Source organism: Ruditapes philippinarum, unplaced genomic scaffold (assembly GCF_026571515.1).
Source record: "Ruditapes philippinarum isolate M1 unplaced genomic scaffold, ASM2657151v2 ctg1944_1_1_1_1, whole genome shotgun sequence".
Lineage (NCBI taxonomy): Eukaryota > Metazoa > Mollusca > Bivalvia > Venerida > Veneridae > Ruditapes > Ruditapes philippinarum.
In genome coordinates this window covers 104,237-125,000 of record NW_026856005.1, presented here as the reverse complement: position 1 = coordinate 125,000, position 20,764 = coordinate 104,237, and the positions used below count along the sequence as shown (strand labels likewise).

The following is a 20,764-nucleotide window of genomic DNA, read 5'->3' as shown; positions in this document are numbered from 1 at the left end:
CAAGTTAAATGTGACTAAGGAATAGTATCTGTTTAATATAGTAATCCTGAGGTCAGGGTTTATGGGCCGTGTGAAGACCAATTTTTGAGACACCAATCACAATTATCGAATTTTTGAGACAGATTAAATTGTTTCAATAAATGGAAAGATTTCTTTGTAAGAATTGCTATAACTGATCGTTTTATTTAAAAAATTTTAAAAACTTGGTGAACACCGGCCAGGTGTATAATACTTGAAAACAAAAATACTTTTCAGGTGTACATTTTGAAAAATGTTTAGCCGACGAAGATGTTTGTTGCTTAAAGGCAGGATATATATTTCTAAATCAACCTGTCGGATCTTAATTGTGAGTGGCCTTCTGCTGTTTATGTTTCACGTTGGTAAGTATGCGGCGTTATTTTATGTAATGCATTTTGATTAATTTGAATATTAAATAGTTTTTTTTTTTTCATATTTTCGTTACTATGACGACGCTTAACTTGTTTTTATGTGCAAATAAGAAATTTAGGTTTGTTAGTTTTTTTTTCGTTTTTTTTTTTTTTTTTTTTTTTTTTTTTTTTTTTTTTTTTTTTTTTTTTTTTTTTTTTTGCAAATAAGAAATGTATGTTTTTTTTATCTCATTTTAATATTAGACAGGTTTACTTATTCATAGAAGAAAACATATTTGGATATTATACATATTTCATCATCGCTACAGTATAAATATGCAAACTATAAACATGTCGCGCATATATTGAACAAATATGATAGAATTTGATTTATAGCATTGAGTTTCATTAGAGATGGAGAGTGTAAATATCAATAAAACAATTTGGTAGATAAAAACATATATGGTACAATAAATCATTTAAATTTTGAATATATATTTGTAACAAGATGTCAAAATTTAATTGTCAATACCATTCCTAATCATTCAATAATTGTTACTTATTTAAATCGGTCCTTTCAAATATTAGCTAGTTTCCAATCTCATTAAAAATCAGATCATCTATTTCGCCCCGTTACTCATCGCAACGAATACCTGTCGAAGGGTTGGGATATGATTTTCAATGAGATTTGAAAGAAGTATATAATTTTTGTTGTTAGAGGAAATCGGTTTTCAATAAATCTACAAAGATGGTCTATTGTAAAATATCGTTTAAATATTTTGCCCCGGTGGTCAACATAGTATGGATCTTAGACAGTTAATAAAAGAAAAAATATTTCAGTTTTTGATTAACTCATGCCTTTAAACTTAATTTGCTTTCTGTATTGACGCATTTTTGAAAAAAATACTTTCACTATTTTCATGCTAAATATATCAAATGGACTGTCCAATCTTTCAATCTTGACAAATTATTCATCGTTTTTCATGGAAGGTCTCAAAATATGTACTTTTATTGACTTAAAACCGAACAGTGCAGAACTTTTTCAGACAGCACGAAAGCTGATCATGATCTGCACTGGTCACATGGTAAAAGTAGACCAAGCTTAAACTTGATGAATACGTGTATGCGGTTTTTTATTTAAATGTTCAAAAAGGGTTTTTTTAGCTTCATTTCTAGTGTTAAACAAAACAATATTATTATTAATAATAAATCTATAAAAAAAGGAATAAAGAAAAAAGATTGACTATCCTGGGGTTTGAAGCAAAGGCACTAATTTTTCAATGCATTTAAACCAAAAGGGTTCTGGGGCTTTTTGAAAAATCTTGATCTTTAAAATGTATACCGAAAAAGTCAAAGGGGGTTTTTTTTTTAAACCCCCAAATTTAATATAAGTTAAATTTTGGCGTTTGGGGGTAAAAAGATTTCTTTTGGGCAGAATGTTGGGGTAAAATTTTTTAAAAAAGGCCCCGGGAAAATAAAAAGGCCCCTGTTAAATCGGATCTCAATTTTTAAAAAAGAATCCAAGCACCTTTGGCCCCTTTTTATTTTTAAATTTTAAATGTGGAATTTTAAAACTTTTAAATTTAGAAAAAAATTTTATGAAAAAATATAACGGGAAAAAGCAATTCCCGATCAAAAACTATATTCCCCTTGAAAATTTTTTTTCCCGGTTTTTACAATGGCGATAACTCCCCGGGGAAGTTACTGCATGGTAGGGAGATGCCAATGATAGCACATTTTTTAAATTTGGGAAATTGCGGAAAATTTCGATCTGTTTTGTAACTTTTTTATTTTCACCCTGATGATTTTGTTTATAGATTGTCAATTTTGCCCGGAAATAAAACAGCTTCTGCTGGTACCAAAAACTGAGCCTTTATCCCTCATTTTTACCCCCAAAAGGAAGGAAAGGAACATGAAAAAGCCCCCTTTAAAAAGGGCTATATAAAGTCATTTACGAAAAAAAACCAGACTGGCAAAAACTTTTTTGGGGGAAACTGATAAAATTGGGCCCCGAACCCGGTTTTGGGAGAAACGCCCGGATTTTAACAGCCCGGGGGACTAAATATGAGGACCCTGTTAAAAACAGAGAGACGCACTAGGCTTTGGGGTTTTTATATGATTTTTGGGGGATTTTAAATGCAGATTTAAAGACTTTGAATGTTTAAAAGCCCCCTGGGGGAGGGCCCCAAAAGTAAATAGGGCCTGTATCTTCTCTCCCAGACCCTTTTTGGAAATGCCCATTTATTAAGGTAAACCGACACTTTTTTTAAAGCCCAATTTTTATAAGTTTTGTCCCGACCTAAAACACCCGTTTTTCAAGCTGGATGAATAGGACAATTTATTTCTATATCAGGTATTGAGGGAGAAAATCGACGTTGCAGGAGCCCACGTTTGTTACTAGCAACTTCCTTCAATATAATAATCTTCAGCAGCATTATAACGACTTTTATAAAGAATTAAAACCCCAGAGTAACTCACCCTTTTTCTAAATAAAGGTGCTTTACCCGAGGATCACAGTGAAGCAGTTATATGTTGCCAATTCAAAAATATTTCTTCAAACACTTTGGATAGTTACAATTACCGTGTGCTGCTACGTATGTTCAGAGATTGTTTCTGTTCTATTCGTTGAATTCAACCAAAAACGTGCCTGTCCCGAACTTTTCAAACGGTACATGAGCTTTCGTTCGAAATACGCTTATGGCCGAACATCACTGGATTCACAGCTATGTAACTCGAATATCGGATATAATCTGGCCACATCAAGAGTATATGCATATAAAAGATATTGTAAAACATGCTCAGATATATTAGACTATTTACGACAAATTATGTCCAGACGGAGACCTTCGAACACTATTTTGATTGATGTACATTGTATATATATTTTTAAGTATTTTTAGTGAATGTTTGACCTCATAAGTAAATATTTTCATGCATAATTAATTTATTATTGTTTTTGTTTGTAATCATTTGCTTGCTTTGGTTTCATGTCAACAATGTCATAAAAGAACATGTCTTTATGCAGGGCCTGAACGGCCAAATGACTCTGAAGGATCGTTTTGATTTTATTTTGATCCTCATTTTTTATCTTGCAAAACAATTTTTATTTATGGGCCTCGTTTTGAGAAGAAATCCATAGATCACCGACGTCTGATAATTTGCCCCGCCCCCTCACCAACTCTAAGATTATTGGTCACGTAATTACGCATATATATATTTTTAATCGTATATACACACATTTTCTAATTTATATATTTCCGCTTAACTGTTTTTAAATTACTTACAAAATTTAGGCAATATTTTGCATTACGAGGTGTACAATTAAACAGATTAAAATCATTTTTAAAAAATACTTTAAACCCGTAATAGTAGTAAAAATAACAAAACAAGAATTTTGCATTTATAAGGAAATTTAAATGAAGTTATTATTTAATCATGGCAGTAAAAATTCAGTAAAATTTATATATTTATATAAACCTTAAAAAAACACAGGAAAAATAGAAACCTTTAAATTTTGAATAATAATAATAATAATAACAACAACAATAATAATAATAATAAAATAATAAAAATAATAATAATGATAATAATTATAATAATAATACAAATAAATAACACCTCCCCTCTCCAAAAAATAGTATAAAAAAAAACAACAAACAAACAAACAAGAACAACAACAACAACTTACTGAAAAAAAGAACATGATAAAACCTATTCTAAAATTTACATGATTTATATTTAAAATATATTGGTTGGAAGAGGACATTATCCAACAAACATCACTATTTTCAAAGTTTTTTTGTTTAGTTTTTTTGTTTTTGTTTGGGTCGTCAGACCAAACAAATAATGGTAGCGAAATTTCAGAGTCTAATGTTGTAAATTGCAAATGCCGAAAGTAATCCACTTTTTTGAGGCGGTTACTTCCCTTTTGTATGTAGACTAACGCCGAAAAATTCAGGGGAGATCACTGCGTAAAGATGGTCAAAGACAGGCGCCTTAATTTTCAAGCAAAGTAATTCTTGAATGGTCAAAGATTTCTAATATCCTTTTATTGTATTTTCTGATCGAAAATAAGTAAATACAAAGCGGACATTCAATATCTGACACAGAAGTTTACGACAAACCTGACAACAAGTAGTTCTCAAAACAGCTTAAAACTAGCGATTTGAAAGAAAGAAATATTTTTATTTTGTTACAAGTATCCAACAAATTACAACGCATTCAAAGTTTAAAAATAGCATTGGCTTATAGAATTGTCAATAAATGCACAATCACAAATTACGCGGATGAATATGATTTTATCAATGAAAATACTATTTTTAGCGATGTCGATTACTGAATACTACACAAACCGAGTAGTGGAATATATAGATTCTACATGTCGGAATGTTTGTGTGCGAGAAGATTTTCGCTAAAATATTTACTAGGGTCAATTTTAACAACAGGTTTATCCTGAACAAAAATACCTCGAAATTAATAAGGATTACAAACCCGAAATGGCAATTGAAGTTTAAATTAAGAAATGACTTGATGTTATTCAGACGTTGTTTGTATAACTTCTTCGTGGTACAGGGGTAAACGCGCTCATTTTGTGAGTGAGAGATCTCGAGTTCAAATCCCAGTCGAGGAAACTTTTTTTTGTGAAATTCTTTTTTAAATGTCTTTGTTAAGGAAGTAAAGGCCATGATATGCAAGGATAAAGTGTGGCGTCGTAAAAAAATGAACATAAATGATTTTTTTTATGCAACTCTAGTTATGCAGAATTCCGTATGTATCAAACTCTGGTGCCTTGCAAATGGAATTTATAATACAGTAAAAAAAAACTTATACGGGAAAAACTGCATACAGATATAATAGTATGATTTAGATTGCAAAGATCAAAAAAATACCACAGAACTTGCAGCCCTTTGATTCTTTATAAATATACATGCTTATAGTAAGCTCCAGGATTAATTTACATCTGTGTTAAACAACAGTTTAAAGTCGTTACAAGCCCTAATTTGGATATAATATGGGTTTTCTTTCAGGGCCGTTCACATATAAGAAATTCACCGTGGCTGAAGGGTTTTCGGTTAGCCTCGCTTTAGAAAGCGAAGAGGCTGGAGTTCAAATCCAGTAAAGGGAACTAATTCTTTTTTCAAATTGTTTAAGTCAAATAAACATTGGATTGAATATCGGTGTTGCAATTAGTCTTTTAGCCAATTTACTACAATTAAAACGCTTGAAAGCATTGGTGGCACTATACATATAATCTCACAACCTGCACCTTTCTTACATTCTGAGACCCAAACAAATTCAGTGCCTTCAGTGCTTTGATTATCTAATTTAATTCGTGAATGCCTCAAACCTCAGTATAACGAGAAGCAGAATTTTTAATCTATAGCTGTGCGCATACAAATTCTGATTATAGTTTATTCAGAAGTATATTTAATAGCAATAGCAGGTAAAACTTTAAATAAATATGCAAAATATAACACAATTTACCATTTATATCATTGAGAATTCAATGCATAGAAAATATTAGCCTTTGTGCGTATAATCACTTACTTTACGCCTTTATTCAATAGAAAAAGTTATAAATATGCATGTATTTAAAAAAAATAAAATAAATAAATACTAAAGACCAGGAAGCTTGCTTTGGTTTGAATAATTTGAAAAGAGTGATGTTCATATTGCCAGTGTTGGTAGAATTAACACACCCATAAAAAAAGAAAGAAAAATAAATAGATAATAAAAAAGAGCAAAAATTATCTTCAATTTAAAATATTTTTTTTTATTGCTTCCATGAAAATGATTCATAAACATGTATTAAGAAGACGGAGTCTTATTGAATAAATCAGCATCGCTAGATGAGCTAATAATAATATCAACACATAACGTGCATTGACCTCTCTCAGATAGATAATCTAAATATAGATTGTTAATGAATATCGTAAAGGAACAGGGATGAAAATCATCCCCTTGTGTTAAACCAGCAAATAAACCGATTTTTTTATATATTTGCAAATTATTGAACGTTTAAATAGAGTTTAACGTTTCCATTGCTTTGCAGTTTTATATTTTCAATCATGTCGTTTTGGTCCTTCTTAATGTTTTCTTTTTTCTATGTTTTTAACATTTCTATGTTTAACATATTAGAATTGACAAACAGACGTTAAGCCTTTATATATACATGTATATAGTTTCGGGCATTATCGCGTCACAACACTTTGCGAAGCCAATAAAACCGCAATTCAATTTAGGTTTGATAAACAAAATATTTTGAATAAGGCGTACAATAAAAACCTATAAAATCTCTAGACTTCTAGTACATCGCCCCGGAGGCCAAATTATAATTCAATAGAAATGCCAGTCGATTACCTAAATTGATTACATGCTTTTCAGTGGAATTATATAATCGATAATTTCACATTGAAATTATAAAATACTATTGTCATAGTAGTCAGACTATATAACAAAGCGTGCCGATAACGTGCGTTTTTGATACGGTGTAAAGGGAAGCAACTTCTTTTAAGCAATTGGCTTTATAATTAAGGGAAATAACACACGTAAAATCGATAGGATTCTTTAGTATGCTGAATGCGATGAAAAGAGTTATACAAGTTTTTTTAAAAATATAATTAAAACAGTGGAATTATTGTCAGAAATACACGCTTTTGTGAGTAAAAAGTGCTTGAGTACGAATAGCTCATGAATACATGCACATATCATCTATAATGATTAATGGTAAATAAAAAAATACTAACAAGGACATGAATGGCGTCATGAATGAGAGCGCATATCATGCCCTGATCATTAAAAAAATAATTCTATGAAATATATTTCGATCTAACTTGCAAAACAAAGAATAAGCCTCATCATGTATATTCACCTTGTGTTGAACATTATTCACTCGAATACGCAAAAAAATGAAACCTAGTATGGATGCAACATTTTTGTACACATTATACGGGAGAGCCATAGTTATGAGAGCCGCGCCATGTAATGCGTTTGCGACCAGCATGGATGCAGACCAGCCTGCGCTTCCGCGCAGTCTGTTTATGATCCATGTTGTTCGCTTACAAACCCTATTACAAGTAGTGATACTGCTAGCGGACAGCAAAGATCCTGATCAGACTGCGCGGATGCGGTCGCAAACGCATAATGTGATCCATGTTGGTCGCTAACACATAATGTTAGTTTTGTCATGGCACGGCTCATATATTGTTTACAGCTGCAAAACAAAATCCAAACATTAGCTGTAAAAGTTTTGAAGCGGGTTATGCCCTTAAAATTTCTAAAATATTTTCATGTAACTTAAAACCAAACATTGCTGCAAAGTTGCATAGTGGACTACGCAATTTAAATTTCTAAAATAATTTGATTATATGTGAATCAAAACATTTCTGTCTCCGGCCCATTATGTCCTTGAAATTCTATAACTTGTATTTCTAAAAGTTATTAAACATTATCAAACATGTTTAGCATTTCTAAAGCTTACACAATTATGAGTTTCTCAAGCAAAATATGCCTTTAAACAAAAGTTTTGGTTTAAACAAAGTTTTGTTGTGGATTTTCTTTTCAGTGATAATTCCCAATGGTTAGAATAAATTCAAAATCAATAATAATTAAAAAATAATAAAATCTAAAAATAAAATAAAATGATAAGCAAAACTTCTGAACAAAAAGTTAAACGTTGAAATTTCTACAGAGATACTTTGATTATGATTATATTATAGCAGGTGACAGTTTTGACAATGTGAATAAACTGTTTGAGTGTATGAGTAATTATTGCAGGACTGTTTAAAACCAGTTCAATATGTCATACATGCGAACAACTTAAACCACATCAAGACAAAAGACCACAAATGAGTTAAGGTTAAGTGTTGCCGGGTAAGTTAAGCTCTGCCTGTTGACGTTGAAAGCAAGTCTTAAAGGCATTAATGAATTAGCACGCGAACACAACACCGTTTGACGTAGGTTGCAATTATAATCTTTAGTTTAAATTAACAATAATAAAAAAATGCCGAACTAATACTATATTATTGACATACTTTTTCACTTGAACTTTGTATTGCATTCGTATATTGTACAAAAAGCCAGTTGGAAGAACACAAAAGGTTGTTAGTGACTTTTTCATAAACAAGTTAAAAAAAACCCTCAGTTTGTTTTCCTTTATAACAGATAAAAATGAAGGTGACCTGCAAAAGTACTTTGGAGTCATTTTGTAGGGCTTAAGGATAGTATCAAGTTTGTTTTTAAGTAGATTTTTATTGGCGGCAAGAGTTGCACAATAAGTTAAGACTGCACGCCTTAGACAGACAGATCAACTACAGATATGTTACCCACGTCATCAGTTAATTGTACTTTTTTAATTGGATAGCAACAAGTTAAGAAGTAGAACGACACAGAGTAACAAATGGTAAAACGTATATTATGTTTGTGCAGGGCAAGTCACGAATGCATATTAATATCCCTGGACAAAGTCATGAATAAATGCCAAACCCTTTAAAGTACGTTAGATTTTAGAATTAAATAAATAGGAGGTATTGAATAAGTTTAAGTTTAATACTAAAGTTATTGAAAAAGTTGAATAGAATCATATGCGAGCCTCGGGCGAGCGATATATAACTTTATTTAAGGAGTTCAATAAATTTAGTATTGAATCTACACGAATTTAATATTCTATTTATCACATACCAAAGCTAAAACCGTCTGAAATGAAAAAGACCCAATTCTTATTGACGTGCCTACTGTATAGTATAACGCAAACATTTAACGCGTCTTAACGCTATGTTTATTAAACGAAAATGACGTCACGTCAAAATATATTCACGGCCATAAAATACCAGTTTTTACAGAGTCGTAAAAGCTGCACGCATGTGTAATAAACAGAGATATAAAATCATACAATACTAAGACGTAACCTCCGTTACGTAAACGTCGACGTTACAATAATCAACATACGTAATAAAAACATCAAAACATTTATGGTAAATCGAATAGAACATAATTATACATGCATAATGTGAAAGATATCTATATTCTGTTTGATAGGACTGTAAATGTTGGACGAGGTGTACAAATTATTTAACCAATACATGCTGTATGAAAAACTGAGCACATTTACAAATACCACATCTTATTTGTCGTCTCATCTTTAACGTTGTTCATATGTTAACGTTGTTCATATGTTAACGTTGTTCATATGTTAACGTTGTTCATATATTAACGTTGTTCATATGTAGTCGAATTCCAACTATGTCTCTCGCTCATCTGATTTGTGCTTTTTGACTGCCCCAGAAATGCCTATATTTTTATTTTTCCTAAGCTGTTTATCTTTTGTGTCTTGCCTGATAAAGTTTCCAAAACGTTACTAATTTGCCAACTACTTGACCCATCTTTTGCTTCTGTTGCTTTTTTGCAATTAAAACAGTTACAGTGATTAAGTATTATGTATGGAAGTCAAGATATTACTTTGTTTAATTTTGCTATATTTTATGACAAATTATTCTACATATTTCACAGCCGGCGCAACTTTCTTCAAATGAAAGCTTTTCTCATGCTCCAAAACCATTATTAAAACTCATGCTTGTCCTTTTAGAAGAAGGAATATCCGTTTCTTGTGCATAATATGCCTTAAATTGAACACGTCGTTATTGCAGGCACCCTTACAAGAAAATTACATTAATCCGTTGTATCGTAACAAGTTGTTTTTTAGTAAGTTGCTACATGTATATGTCTGCAACAAAAATTCTCATCAATTTTGTTTATATAAACATATATAGTGCATGCATACGTTTGGTCCTCGGTGATTACATTATAAATTAAAATACTCATAGGTATTTAGAAAAAAGTACAAAGAAAATAATACAAAGATCAATATTTTCACCTTTGATTACATTTTTACATATTCAAACATATTGACCAATACTAGAAATAAAATCATTAGTTTTAATTTTATTCTTGGAGTAACTTTTCACTTTAAATTTTAAGATCCATTGCGTCCTAGAATTGTTTTTTTTATTTATTTCTCAAAAGTTTTATATTCTTGGTGTACTTTTATATTTTCCCAAAAGTTACTCATTGGCCAATTACCTTAACCGTTTTCTTCATCTGTTGCCCTTCGGCAGTAGGTACGGTGTTTTGTATCTGAAAATTCTACTTTGTTTACATAATGCTTCTTTTGTAACGAATCATTTTACATTTTTTGCTACTTTTTTCATGTAACAAGCATCTAACATGCTCTTAAACCATTATCTAAACGTTATTAAATTCATATGTTCCCTTATTAAAGAGGAAAAAAATATTTGCTTCTAAAGCATATTGTGCCTTTTAAAAAAACTTTTTGCACTATTTTATCAAGTTTAATCTGCAGCTTTTCTTAAGCAAAAAAAATATTGATGAGATAAATGTAGCAGTTTTAAACGAAACTTCTTTTATATCAACAAATTAGTCAGTTGACATTCATAACTTCAAAAACATTTTTATAACCTGTTTGTTAAAATTTATCCATATATTCGAATAAGATAAAACAATATATTGCACAATGTTCTTGATCAAAGTGAAGAAAAAAAAAGAAGAAAAAAAAGAAGAAAACATTGCTAAAGAAAACTGATATCATTGAAATGAGTTAATGTTATATCATTTTGTTTGATGGTATTGTGTTTAAAATGTTAAAATCTAAATATATTTAATCTTCCTTTTATGGTCACGCAATAAAAGAAATATAAACGTTTTGCCTTCCTTCTTTTACGACAGCCATAAGAACTGTCTGGGGCAGTTACGAATCACTTTGGTCAAACAAACAATAAACTATACATATCCTAAATTTTTCTATCATTAAAACAGAATTATTTGTTCGTGTTTCATATATTTTCTCTAAGTTTATCATTTACATGCATATAGACGTATTGTGTACTATAGTTTAACATTAAATCGGAACGCGCGTTCAAATAATTGTTGTATTTTTAGTTTAACGGATAAACATTTGCGTCAGTTTAACACACATAGTAATTGGTGATCAACTTAATCCGTTCAGATATAGGCAATTTGAAATATCAAAATAATGAAACAAACAAAAATAATTTCAATATGTTTAAACGCTTTTGTAAAAGGAATTACCGTTTAATACAATTTCTGAGCTTTATTGTCTTTATCTTGATCATAAGTGAAAATTTATTCGAGAGCTACATAGGTAAATATTGTTTTTATTTTATTTTACCAATTGTGACATCACATTATGCTTACCTAGTATGTAATAATTCTATAGTTAATAAACTAATGAATAATTAATATTTTTTATATAATTTATTTATATTTTTTATATTATTTATTTATTCATTTATTTATTTTATTATATTTATTTTTTAAATTTTTATTCATTCATTCATTCATTTATTCATTCATTCATTCATTCATTCATTTATTCATTTATTCATTTATTCATTCATTCATTCATTCATTCATTTATTCATTCATTAAACATATAAACATGTTACTGTTATTATTTTATAATCAATTTGGATTTGTTTCCGAGAAAATATTTGAAAGTAAGTTAGTGTTTAGTTTGATAACAAATCTTTGGTAAGATTGCTCCTCTTTTGCTTAGTGTATTTTATCATCATCATCATCATTATCATCGTCATCGTCGTCGTCGTCGTCATTATCATCATCGTCGTCATCATCATCATCATCATCATCCTAATTATCATCGTCGTCGTTGTCGTCGTCGTCGTCATCATCATTATAATCGTCATCATCATCATCATCATCCTCATCATAATCATCATTATCATCATTATCATCATCATTGTTAATTATAAAATAAATATTAAAAAAATCTTAGATCTTTGCTATGATTGGTATTAAATTGTCGATATACCAAAAATAGTCTTAACACAATATATGCATTATTATGTATGATGTTCATTCAATGAATGTTTGCTTTTGTTAGATTTATTATTGTGTGTTTGCCATATGTATATTTATGTTTGTATTGCCAAAGGCAGATATCTGCCGAATTGCAAATAAAATTTTGACTTTGACTTTTTGACTTTGTTAATAATTTTAAAGTTTCTTTTTCCTGTTTTTGATTGATAGTTTTCGTGCAATGACAGAAATCAGAAATTTAAATGCGTAGGATATCTAAGAGAAATTCAAATTAGCAATATAAGATTATCAAAATGGTTTCTTTCAACACTATATTCAAATCACATGAACAGTATATCCGTAAAAAAAATAAATTAATATGTTTTCTATTACTTTTTTATGCGACTAATATGAATACGTTCAAAACATCTTTTCATGAGTCACATACAGTAAATAATAAAAAAAACTTCAATGCGTTTGGTAACGTGATAGAATAATTTCAAATAAGTTGTCACATAATTTAAAATTTAGCTTACTTAACTCCACAGAGATCCAGAAGTCAAAAGCTTTAAAAAAATGAATTTCTTACATAGATCACATCAGCAGGGAACTTAAAATCATAAGAGGCTCGCTTTATAACCATTTCTTGTTGAACTCATTTACTGAAATTTCACATGACATGACAGCTCTACTATACATGTATACTATGCAGACAATTTATTTATATGGCAATGGATTATATACATGTGAACAAGTTTGAAATATAAGAAATGCATGTTTTTAAAGAAAAAAGATCATTTTTTTGCTATAACGTATTATGTATTTTATGCTATGTTTTTCGTATATTTGGTAACAAATTCAATTGCTTTAAACTGTGCTATATATTTGCTGTCTGTTGTTTATAAATTTCAATATGTTTAAACGCTTTTGTAAAAGGAATTACCGTTTAATACAATTTCTGAGCTTTATTGTCTTTATCTTGATCCTAAGTGGAAATTTATTCGAGAGCTACATAGGTAAATATTTTATTTTATTTTATCAAGTGTGACATCAAATTATGCTTTACTAGTCTATAAGAATTATATTTTATTCATTTATTTATTCATTTTATTTATCTTTTTTTATTTACCTATTTATTTTTTGCCTGTTTAAGATTTCAAATACTAGTAGTAAAAATGTTTAAAGTCTGGATGTAAATATGATGATTGTGAAGAAGCAAAGGTTCATAGTGCATTCATGTCGTGTCCTACAACAGTTGACAGATAAATCCTCGATCACTGTTATACTTTATATTAACCTTTTACTGCATGAGCAATTTTGTGCTAAATTTTTTTTGAATGAAAAGTCTCCCGTTACAAGTTCAGATTGCTTTAAAACTATAAAGACTACTTTAATACTAATAAAACTTGGCACAAATGTTGACTGGACCATTTCCTTTGTAACAGCATGCTCAGTTTTATATTTTCTGTTACCATGGCAACGAGGGGACATCTCAAAATTGCCAAAAAATCACTATTTTGCATTGATTTTTTCCTTCAAAGTGCTGCAACTCCTCAATGGACTGAGATAGAGTCAAAGGCTTTTCAGCGTTGATTACACATTACCTTATGATCGACCTGGGGTCATTTTTAGCCTCTCACAAGTCCAAAATTTTCTTGGCGATGAGGGGGGCTGCCGCCCCTTTCAAACCCACAAACAGAAGGGGACATATCCCCCTTCTGGCAACCCCCTGATGCATCTTTTGGATAGAGGGCGGTGCCTAAAAAGTGGTAACTTTTTAAACAACATTTCTCAAAAAAAACAAGTGTTGGGGGCCTAAACAAGGCATTTTTTCACCATTTGAGACAACAAAAGGGGGGGGGGGTGAAAGGGGCTTTAAAAGGCGTGTATAATAGGTGAACTTGTCATGGTCAACCGCGAGGTAAAATGGGTATCCTGGTTATACTCTATTATAAACATGTTACTGCATATTATTCTACAATCAATTTGGATTTGTTTCCGAGAAAATATTTGAATGTAAGTTAGTGAATAGTTTTATTACAAATTTTTTGTGTAAGATTGCTCCTCTTCTGCTTAGTGTATTTCATCATTATCATCATCATCATCATCATTATTATTACTATAACTATTATTTATATTATTATTATTACGTTTTTTTCCTGTTTTTTTATTGATGTTTTGCATTGAACAGGTTCGTGCATGACAGAAATTTAAATACGTAGGATATCTGAGAGAAATTCAAATTAGCAATAAAACACCATCAAAATGGTTTCTTTCAACACAATATTCAAATCACTTGAACGGTATATCCGTAAAAAATAAATAAATACATTTTCTATAACTTTATTATGCAACTAATTTGAATGCATTCAAAACATCTTTTCATGTTTCACATGCATTAAATTATATTCCGGAAATATATTTGTGATTTATCACCATCCCATCGCCTTTCACCGCTAGTTTATCTTATATTATTAACCACATATTTCTTTATTTACATAGATGCGTTCAGTCGTGGACGTAAATAATAAAAAACATATTTTTAAAACTTCAATGCGTTTGTTAATAAGATAGAATAATCTCAAATAAGTTGTCACATAATAATTAATCTAACTTGTTTTAAAGGAACTCGACTAAAGTGCAGAAATCAAAAAACTAAAAAAAAAAGTAATGAATTTCGTACAGAGATCAGCAGGGACACTTTAAACAGAGTGATATGCAAGAAATAATAAGCAACATGCTCAGAAATATATTGATAAGTCATATTTTTGTGCCTTTTCTAACCAGATTTGAGTGAAAAACGTAGCAATGCCTTTAACTTTTAAGTCATTTCTCACAATTATTATTGTTAATATATTGTCAAAATATTTCATGTTTGTTAATGTGAAAAATAACTCATGAGATATAGTTTCAGAACTTATGACTTTTGATCTATAAAGTATTAGCAAAAGAACAAACAAAACTGGAAAAAACCTCGTATGAGCCTTGTAGTTGCAATACATTTCTCTTTAAAAATGACAATTTCCACTATGACATTTTCATTCGACTGTTTGTAAATTCATGGAAAATACAAAATATAAATAAAACATTGCTTTAACAAAACCTGGAGAGCAAATAAAGATAGAATTCCACAAATATTAACAAAGTGAAGTATTTACTTGAAAGACAAGTATTTTAGGTGTAGTGTCACAAGTGAAACCTTCAAAAGACTCAATATTTACTTGCCTTTGTCAGTGAACTTTTTACCCCATATTAAATAATAATCATAGAAACAGACGAATAAGTTAAAAATGCCGTAAATTTTCTTATTTAAGTCAGTTATTTTTTTACAGTGGAAATTCCAACCTGGGTGAGGACGGACAAATATCCGCCATTTGAACCGGAGCTGCACGAAGATTTCCAGACCGTGGCGACAATAACTCCAAGAATACCACACATTTTACATCAGTACAACACAAATCTAAATATACCAATATCATATGTGACAAATATAAAAAGTTTCTTATTTTACAATCCTAGCTGGAAGTATTCGTTTTGGACAGAAGAAACATCTCGACAGCTTATAGCTGATAGACACCCATCACTAATCCCGACTTGGGATGCTTATGCAAATTTTGAAATCAGATCAAGCATAATTCGATATGTACTACTTTACGAGTTCGGCGGTGCCTTCAGTGACATGAAAGTAAAATGTCTAAGATCATTAAAAAGGATAACTTACAAATACGCATGCGTACTTCCAGCACGTTCGTTTGAACTTGTTTCAGTAAAAGAAAAAAGACCATATGTTCTTTCTGACAATGTGATATTTTGTAGATCTAAACATCCGTTTTTAAAGCAGATTATTGATAATATACCGCTATATCAACCTATGATAGATATAAATGATGCAATTGGAGCCCATTTTCTAACTGGTCAATATATGATATATAATAATCTACAATCATATTATAATTTAGTATATAAAGACGACCAATTCTCGTGTAATTCACCGTTTATTTATAGGGGCGAACTTCCAGATACACATATGAACGCAGTGTTTGTTTCAAATTCGAAATATTTCCCTACAAATGTCTACTCTGTATATCCGCTTTGTCAGGACTTCTTTGATCTTTCGTTCTTACAGAAGAGAGGATGTATTGAATTGAACAAAAGACGTGAAAACTCTATCTTTGCCTTTACTTATGATTCTTACAAATTACGTCGATTTGAAAAAATAATAAATTATTTTGTTAAGATCAAAATAACACATATTGTGAACGTGGATTTTTCACAATAAAGTGTAATCAAATACATGTACACGTATTAGTTGATAAACACACATTTATGTTTAGAAAAGAAATGAAGGAGCACTGTAGATCTCACTCAGTTAGTGATTTTGATAAAGGAAATGGTAGGAAATAATTTTGAATAAAATAGAACTTAGCAAAGTAATGTTTTTGAAATAATATAAATAATCCAAAAAATATATTCATTAAGTAATTTACTGCCATATACATGTATATATCTTTTTATCTTAGTTTTTTATATCAAAAGTTTAATTTTACTTTTACTTGCTCAACAAAATATTCATGCCAAATTTTAGAACATATTAAAAGTAGATTTTTCATCATTCTATTCCATAATGACGATATTGAGGATACATGTATGATAATACCATGCCCTATCATGTAAACATGTATAATTTTAGACAGCCATTTCTGTACGTGCATCGGCATTTGTTAATAAAGTTTCTTAGTAAATCAAATGCCATGTCCTTCATTTAAGTTCATTGTTTGAGTGCATTAGATATTTGTTTTTTTTTTAAGTTTCTTAGTAAAATACATGCTATGACATGCATTTTAGTACATTGTTGGGGAGTCCATTTGTACGTGCATCGATATTTGTGTTTTTTAAGTTTCTAAGTTAAACACATGCTATGACATGCATTTTAGTACATTGTTGGAGAGTCAATTTTGTACGTGCATCGATATTTGTGTTTTTTAGGTTTCTAAGTAAAACACATGCTATGACATGCATTTTTGTACATTGTTGGGCTCTCAATTCTGAATGTGCTTTGATTTTTGAGTTTTAAGTTTCTGAATAAAACACATATCATGCATTTTAGTACATTGTTTGGCAGTCAATTTTGTACGTGCATTCGATATTTGTTTCTTAAGGTTCCTAAAAATACACATGCCATGCATTTGAGTACATTGCTAGGCACTCAATTAAGTACATACATTCGATATTTCTTTTTTTAAGATTCTTAGTAAAACATATGCAATTACATGCATTTTAGTACATTGTTGGAGAGTCAATTTTGTACGTGCATCGATATTTGTTTTTTTAAGTTTCTAAGTAAAACACATGCTATGACATGCATTTTTGTACATTGCTTGGGAGTCAATTTTGTATGTGCATTGATTTTTTAGTTTTTAAGTTTCTGAATAAAACACATATCATGCATTTTAGTACATTGTTAGGCAGTCAATTTTGTACGTTCATTCGATTTTTTTAAGATTCTTAGTAAAACACATGCTATGAAAGGCATTTTTGTACATTGTTTAGGAGTCAATTCTGTATTTGCATTGATTTTTGAGTTTTAAGTTTCTGAATAAAACACATATCATGCATTTTAGTACATTGTTAGGCAGTCAATGTTATACGTGCATCGGTATTTGTTTCTTTAAGTTTCTTAAAGATACACATGCCATGCATTTTTGAATATTGTTAGGCAGACAATTATGTACGTGCATCGATATTTGTGTTTTAAGTTTCTAGTTAAACACATGCTATGACATGCATTTTAGTACATTGATAGGCAGTCAATTTTATACGTGCATTCGATATTTATTTTTTAAGTTTCTAGTTAAACACATGCTATGACATGCATTTTAGTACTTTGTTGGGGAGTCAACCCTGTACTTGCATCGATATTTGTGTTTTTAAGTTTCTGAATAAAACACATGTCATACAAATACGTACATTGTTAGGTAGCCAATTCTGTACGTGCATCAATTTTTTAAAAAGTTTCTTAGTAAAACACATACTATGACATGCAATATAGTGCATTGTTAGCCTGTCAATTTTGCACATGCATCGACATTTGTTTTTTAAGTTTGTTAGTAAAACTCCTGTCATGGTATGCATTTTAATACATTGTTTGATAGTCACTTTTCTACGTGCATCTATATTTGTTTTGTTTTTTTCTTTTAGTTTTCTTAGTAAAAGACATGCTATGACAAGCATTTTAGTACATTGTTAGGCTGTCAATTTTGTACTGGCATCGATATTTGTGTTTTTAAGTGTCTGAATAAAACCCATGTCATGTTTTGCATTTTAGTACATTGTTAGGCAGTCAACTTTGTAAGTGCATTCGAAATTTGTTTCTGTGAAACACATGCTATGACATTTTAGTTTATTGTTTGGTAGTCAATTTTACACGTGCAACCATATTTATTTTATGAAACACATGTCATGTATGTTAGTACATTGTTAGGCAGTCAATTTTGTACGTGCATAAGATATTTATTTTTGAAGTTTCTTTGTAAAACACATGCTATGACATGCATTTTAGTGCATTATTGTGACTCAATTTTGTACGTGCACCGATATTTGTGTTTTTAGCTTCTGAATGAAACACATGTCAAGCATTTTAGTATATTGTAAGGCAGTCGATTTAAATTTAAATTTCAATGTACGTGCATCGATATTTGTGTTTTTTAAGTTTCTTAGTAAAACACATGCTATGACATGCATTTTAGTACATTGTTATGCAGCCATTTCTGTACGCGATCGATATTCGTTCTTTTAAGTTTCTGAATTAAACTCATCTCTGCATTTTAGTACATTTTTAGGCAGCCAATTTTGTACGTGCATCGATTTTGTGTTTTTTAAGTTTCTTAGTAAAACACATGCTATGACATGCATTTAAGTACATTGTAATGCAGCCATTTCTGTACGCGAACGATATTCGTTTTTTTAAGTTTCTGAATAAAAATCATCTCTGCATTTAAGTACATTTTTAGGCAGCCAATTTTGTACGTGCATCGATTTTGTGTTTTTTAAGATTCTTAGTAAAACACATGCTATGACATGCATTTTAGTACATTGTTATGCAGCCATTTCTGTACGCGAACGATATTCGTTGTTTTAAGTTTCTGAATAAAACTCATATCTGCATTTTAGTACATTTTTAGGCAGTCAATTTTGTACGTGAAGCGATTTTGTGTTTTTTAAGATTCTTAGTAAAACACATGCTATGACATGCATTTTAGTAAATTGTTATGCAGTCATTTCTGTACGCGAACGATATTCGTTTTTTAGGTTTCTGAATAAAACTCATCTCTGCATTTTAGTATCTTTTTAGGCAGTCAATCTTGTACGTGCATCGATATTTGTGTTTTTAAGTTTCTTAGTAAAACACATGCTATGACATGCATTTTAGTACATTGTTGGGAGTCAATTTTATACGTGTATCCATATTTGTACAATTTTGTACGTGCATCGATATTTGTTTTTCTGAATAAAACACATGTCATGTCATGCATTTTAGTAGGCGGTCAATTATGTACGTGCATCGATATTTGTGTTTTAAAGATTCTTAAAAAAGCACATGCTATGACATGCATTTAAGTACATTGTTAGGCAGCCATTTTTATACGCGATCGATATTTGTTTTTTAATGTTTCTGAATAAAACGCATAACTGCATTTTAGTACATTTTTAAGCAGTCATTTTTGTACGTGCATTGATATTTGTGTTTTAAGTTTCTTAGTAAAACACATGCTATGACATGCAATAAGTACAATGTAAGACAATCAATTCTGGTTTGGACGCGCATCGACAAATGCGCGTATTCCGCTTTATAAAACATGTTTCATGTACATCATTAGGCAGTCAATTCTGAACGTCAACTTCTTTCTAAACCTTAGTTAAATACATACCATGACATGAATTTAGTTCATTAATAAAAAGTCTCTTTAAATATGTAAGCATATGTAATTTTACGCATGCTCATGTTTTTGTCATACCACATGGCTTTAAATGTAAAGCACGTTTTTAGTCAGACAAGTACGTAGATGCATTGATAGAAAATTTATGTCTTACATTACATATTATGCCTTTTTCTAGTCCGAAAAGATAGCTTAATGCCACATTGTGAAGCCTAATGCAAAACATATTTGTTGTTTATTTATATGTTTAGAGAAATAACTTATGCAAATATATTCATTTTTTTAAAGAAATTTTATTATGACTGTGATAAGATATATTAATAAAAATGTTATAAAAATGAAAACAGTTCGTTTTATTCTTTGCCTAATTTGTATCATATACAAGCAAAATTAAACCCCTCATTTGCATTTTGACTCATATATAGAACAACATTCCGTCGGGAACTTGGCCTTTTATATTATCTTTATAATTCCAATCCGGAAATATTTGTTGTTGTGGTTACCAGATAAATCGCATGCTTTGAAAGGACGTCGTTTTAACGCATTTGTATAAATGAAATTGCTTGCCTAGGTTGACCTTATTTCACCGTTATAAATGAAATTGTAAAT

The 20,764-nt window shown here is 30.1% G+C and overlaps 1 protein-coding gene across 2 annotated transcripts; it reads left to right on the top strand.

The window, feature by feature from the left end:
* The first annotated feature begins 11,130 nt into the window (after positions 1 to 11,130).
* Positions 11,131 to 20,493, top strand: LOC132745097 (uncharacterized). 2 transcript variants are annotated; one of them, XM_060733924.1, is made up of 2 exons: positions 11,131 to 11,544; positions 15,551 to 20,493. In XM_060733924.1, exons 1-2 carry the CDS (start codon positions 11,442 to 11,444, stop codon positions 16,495 to 16,497), a joined length of 1,050 nt encoding a protein of 349 aa, XP_060589907.1. In that variant the 5' UTR covers positions 11,131 to 11,441; the 3' UTR covers positions 16,498 to 20,493. The 2 variants fall into 2 exon arrangements, with proteins under 2 accessions (XP_060589907.1, XP_060589906.1); XM_060733923.1 differs by lacking the exon at positions 11,131 to 11,544 and adding an exon at positions 12,417 to 13,234.
* The last annotated feature ends 271 nt before the right edge of the window (positions 20,494 to 20,764 follow it).

Excerpts from the sequence above, each read along its gene's own strand:
- LOC132745097 (XM_060733924.1), top strand. The coding sequence starts at position 11,442 with ATGTTTAAACGCTTTTGTAAAAGGAATTACCGTTTAATACAATTTCTG. Across the intron at positions 11,545-15,550 it reads TTTATTCGAGAGCTACATAG|TGGAAATTCCAACCTGGGTG; the intron begins GTAAATATTGTT and ends ATTTTTTTACAG.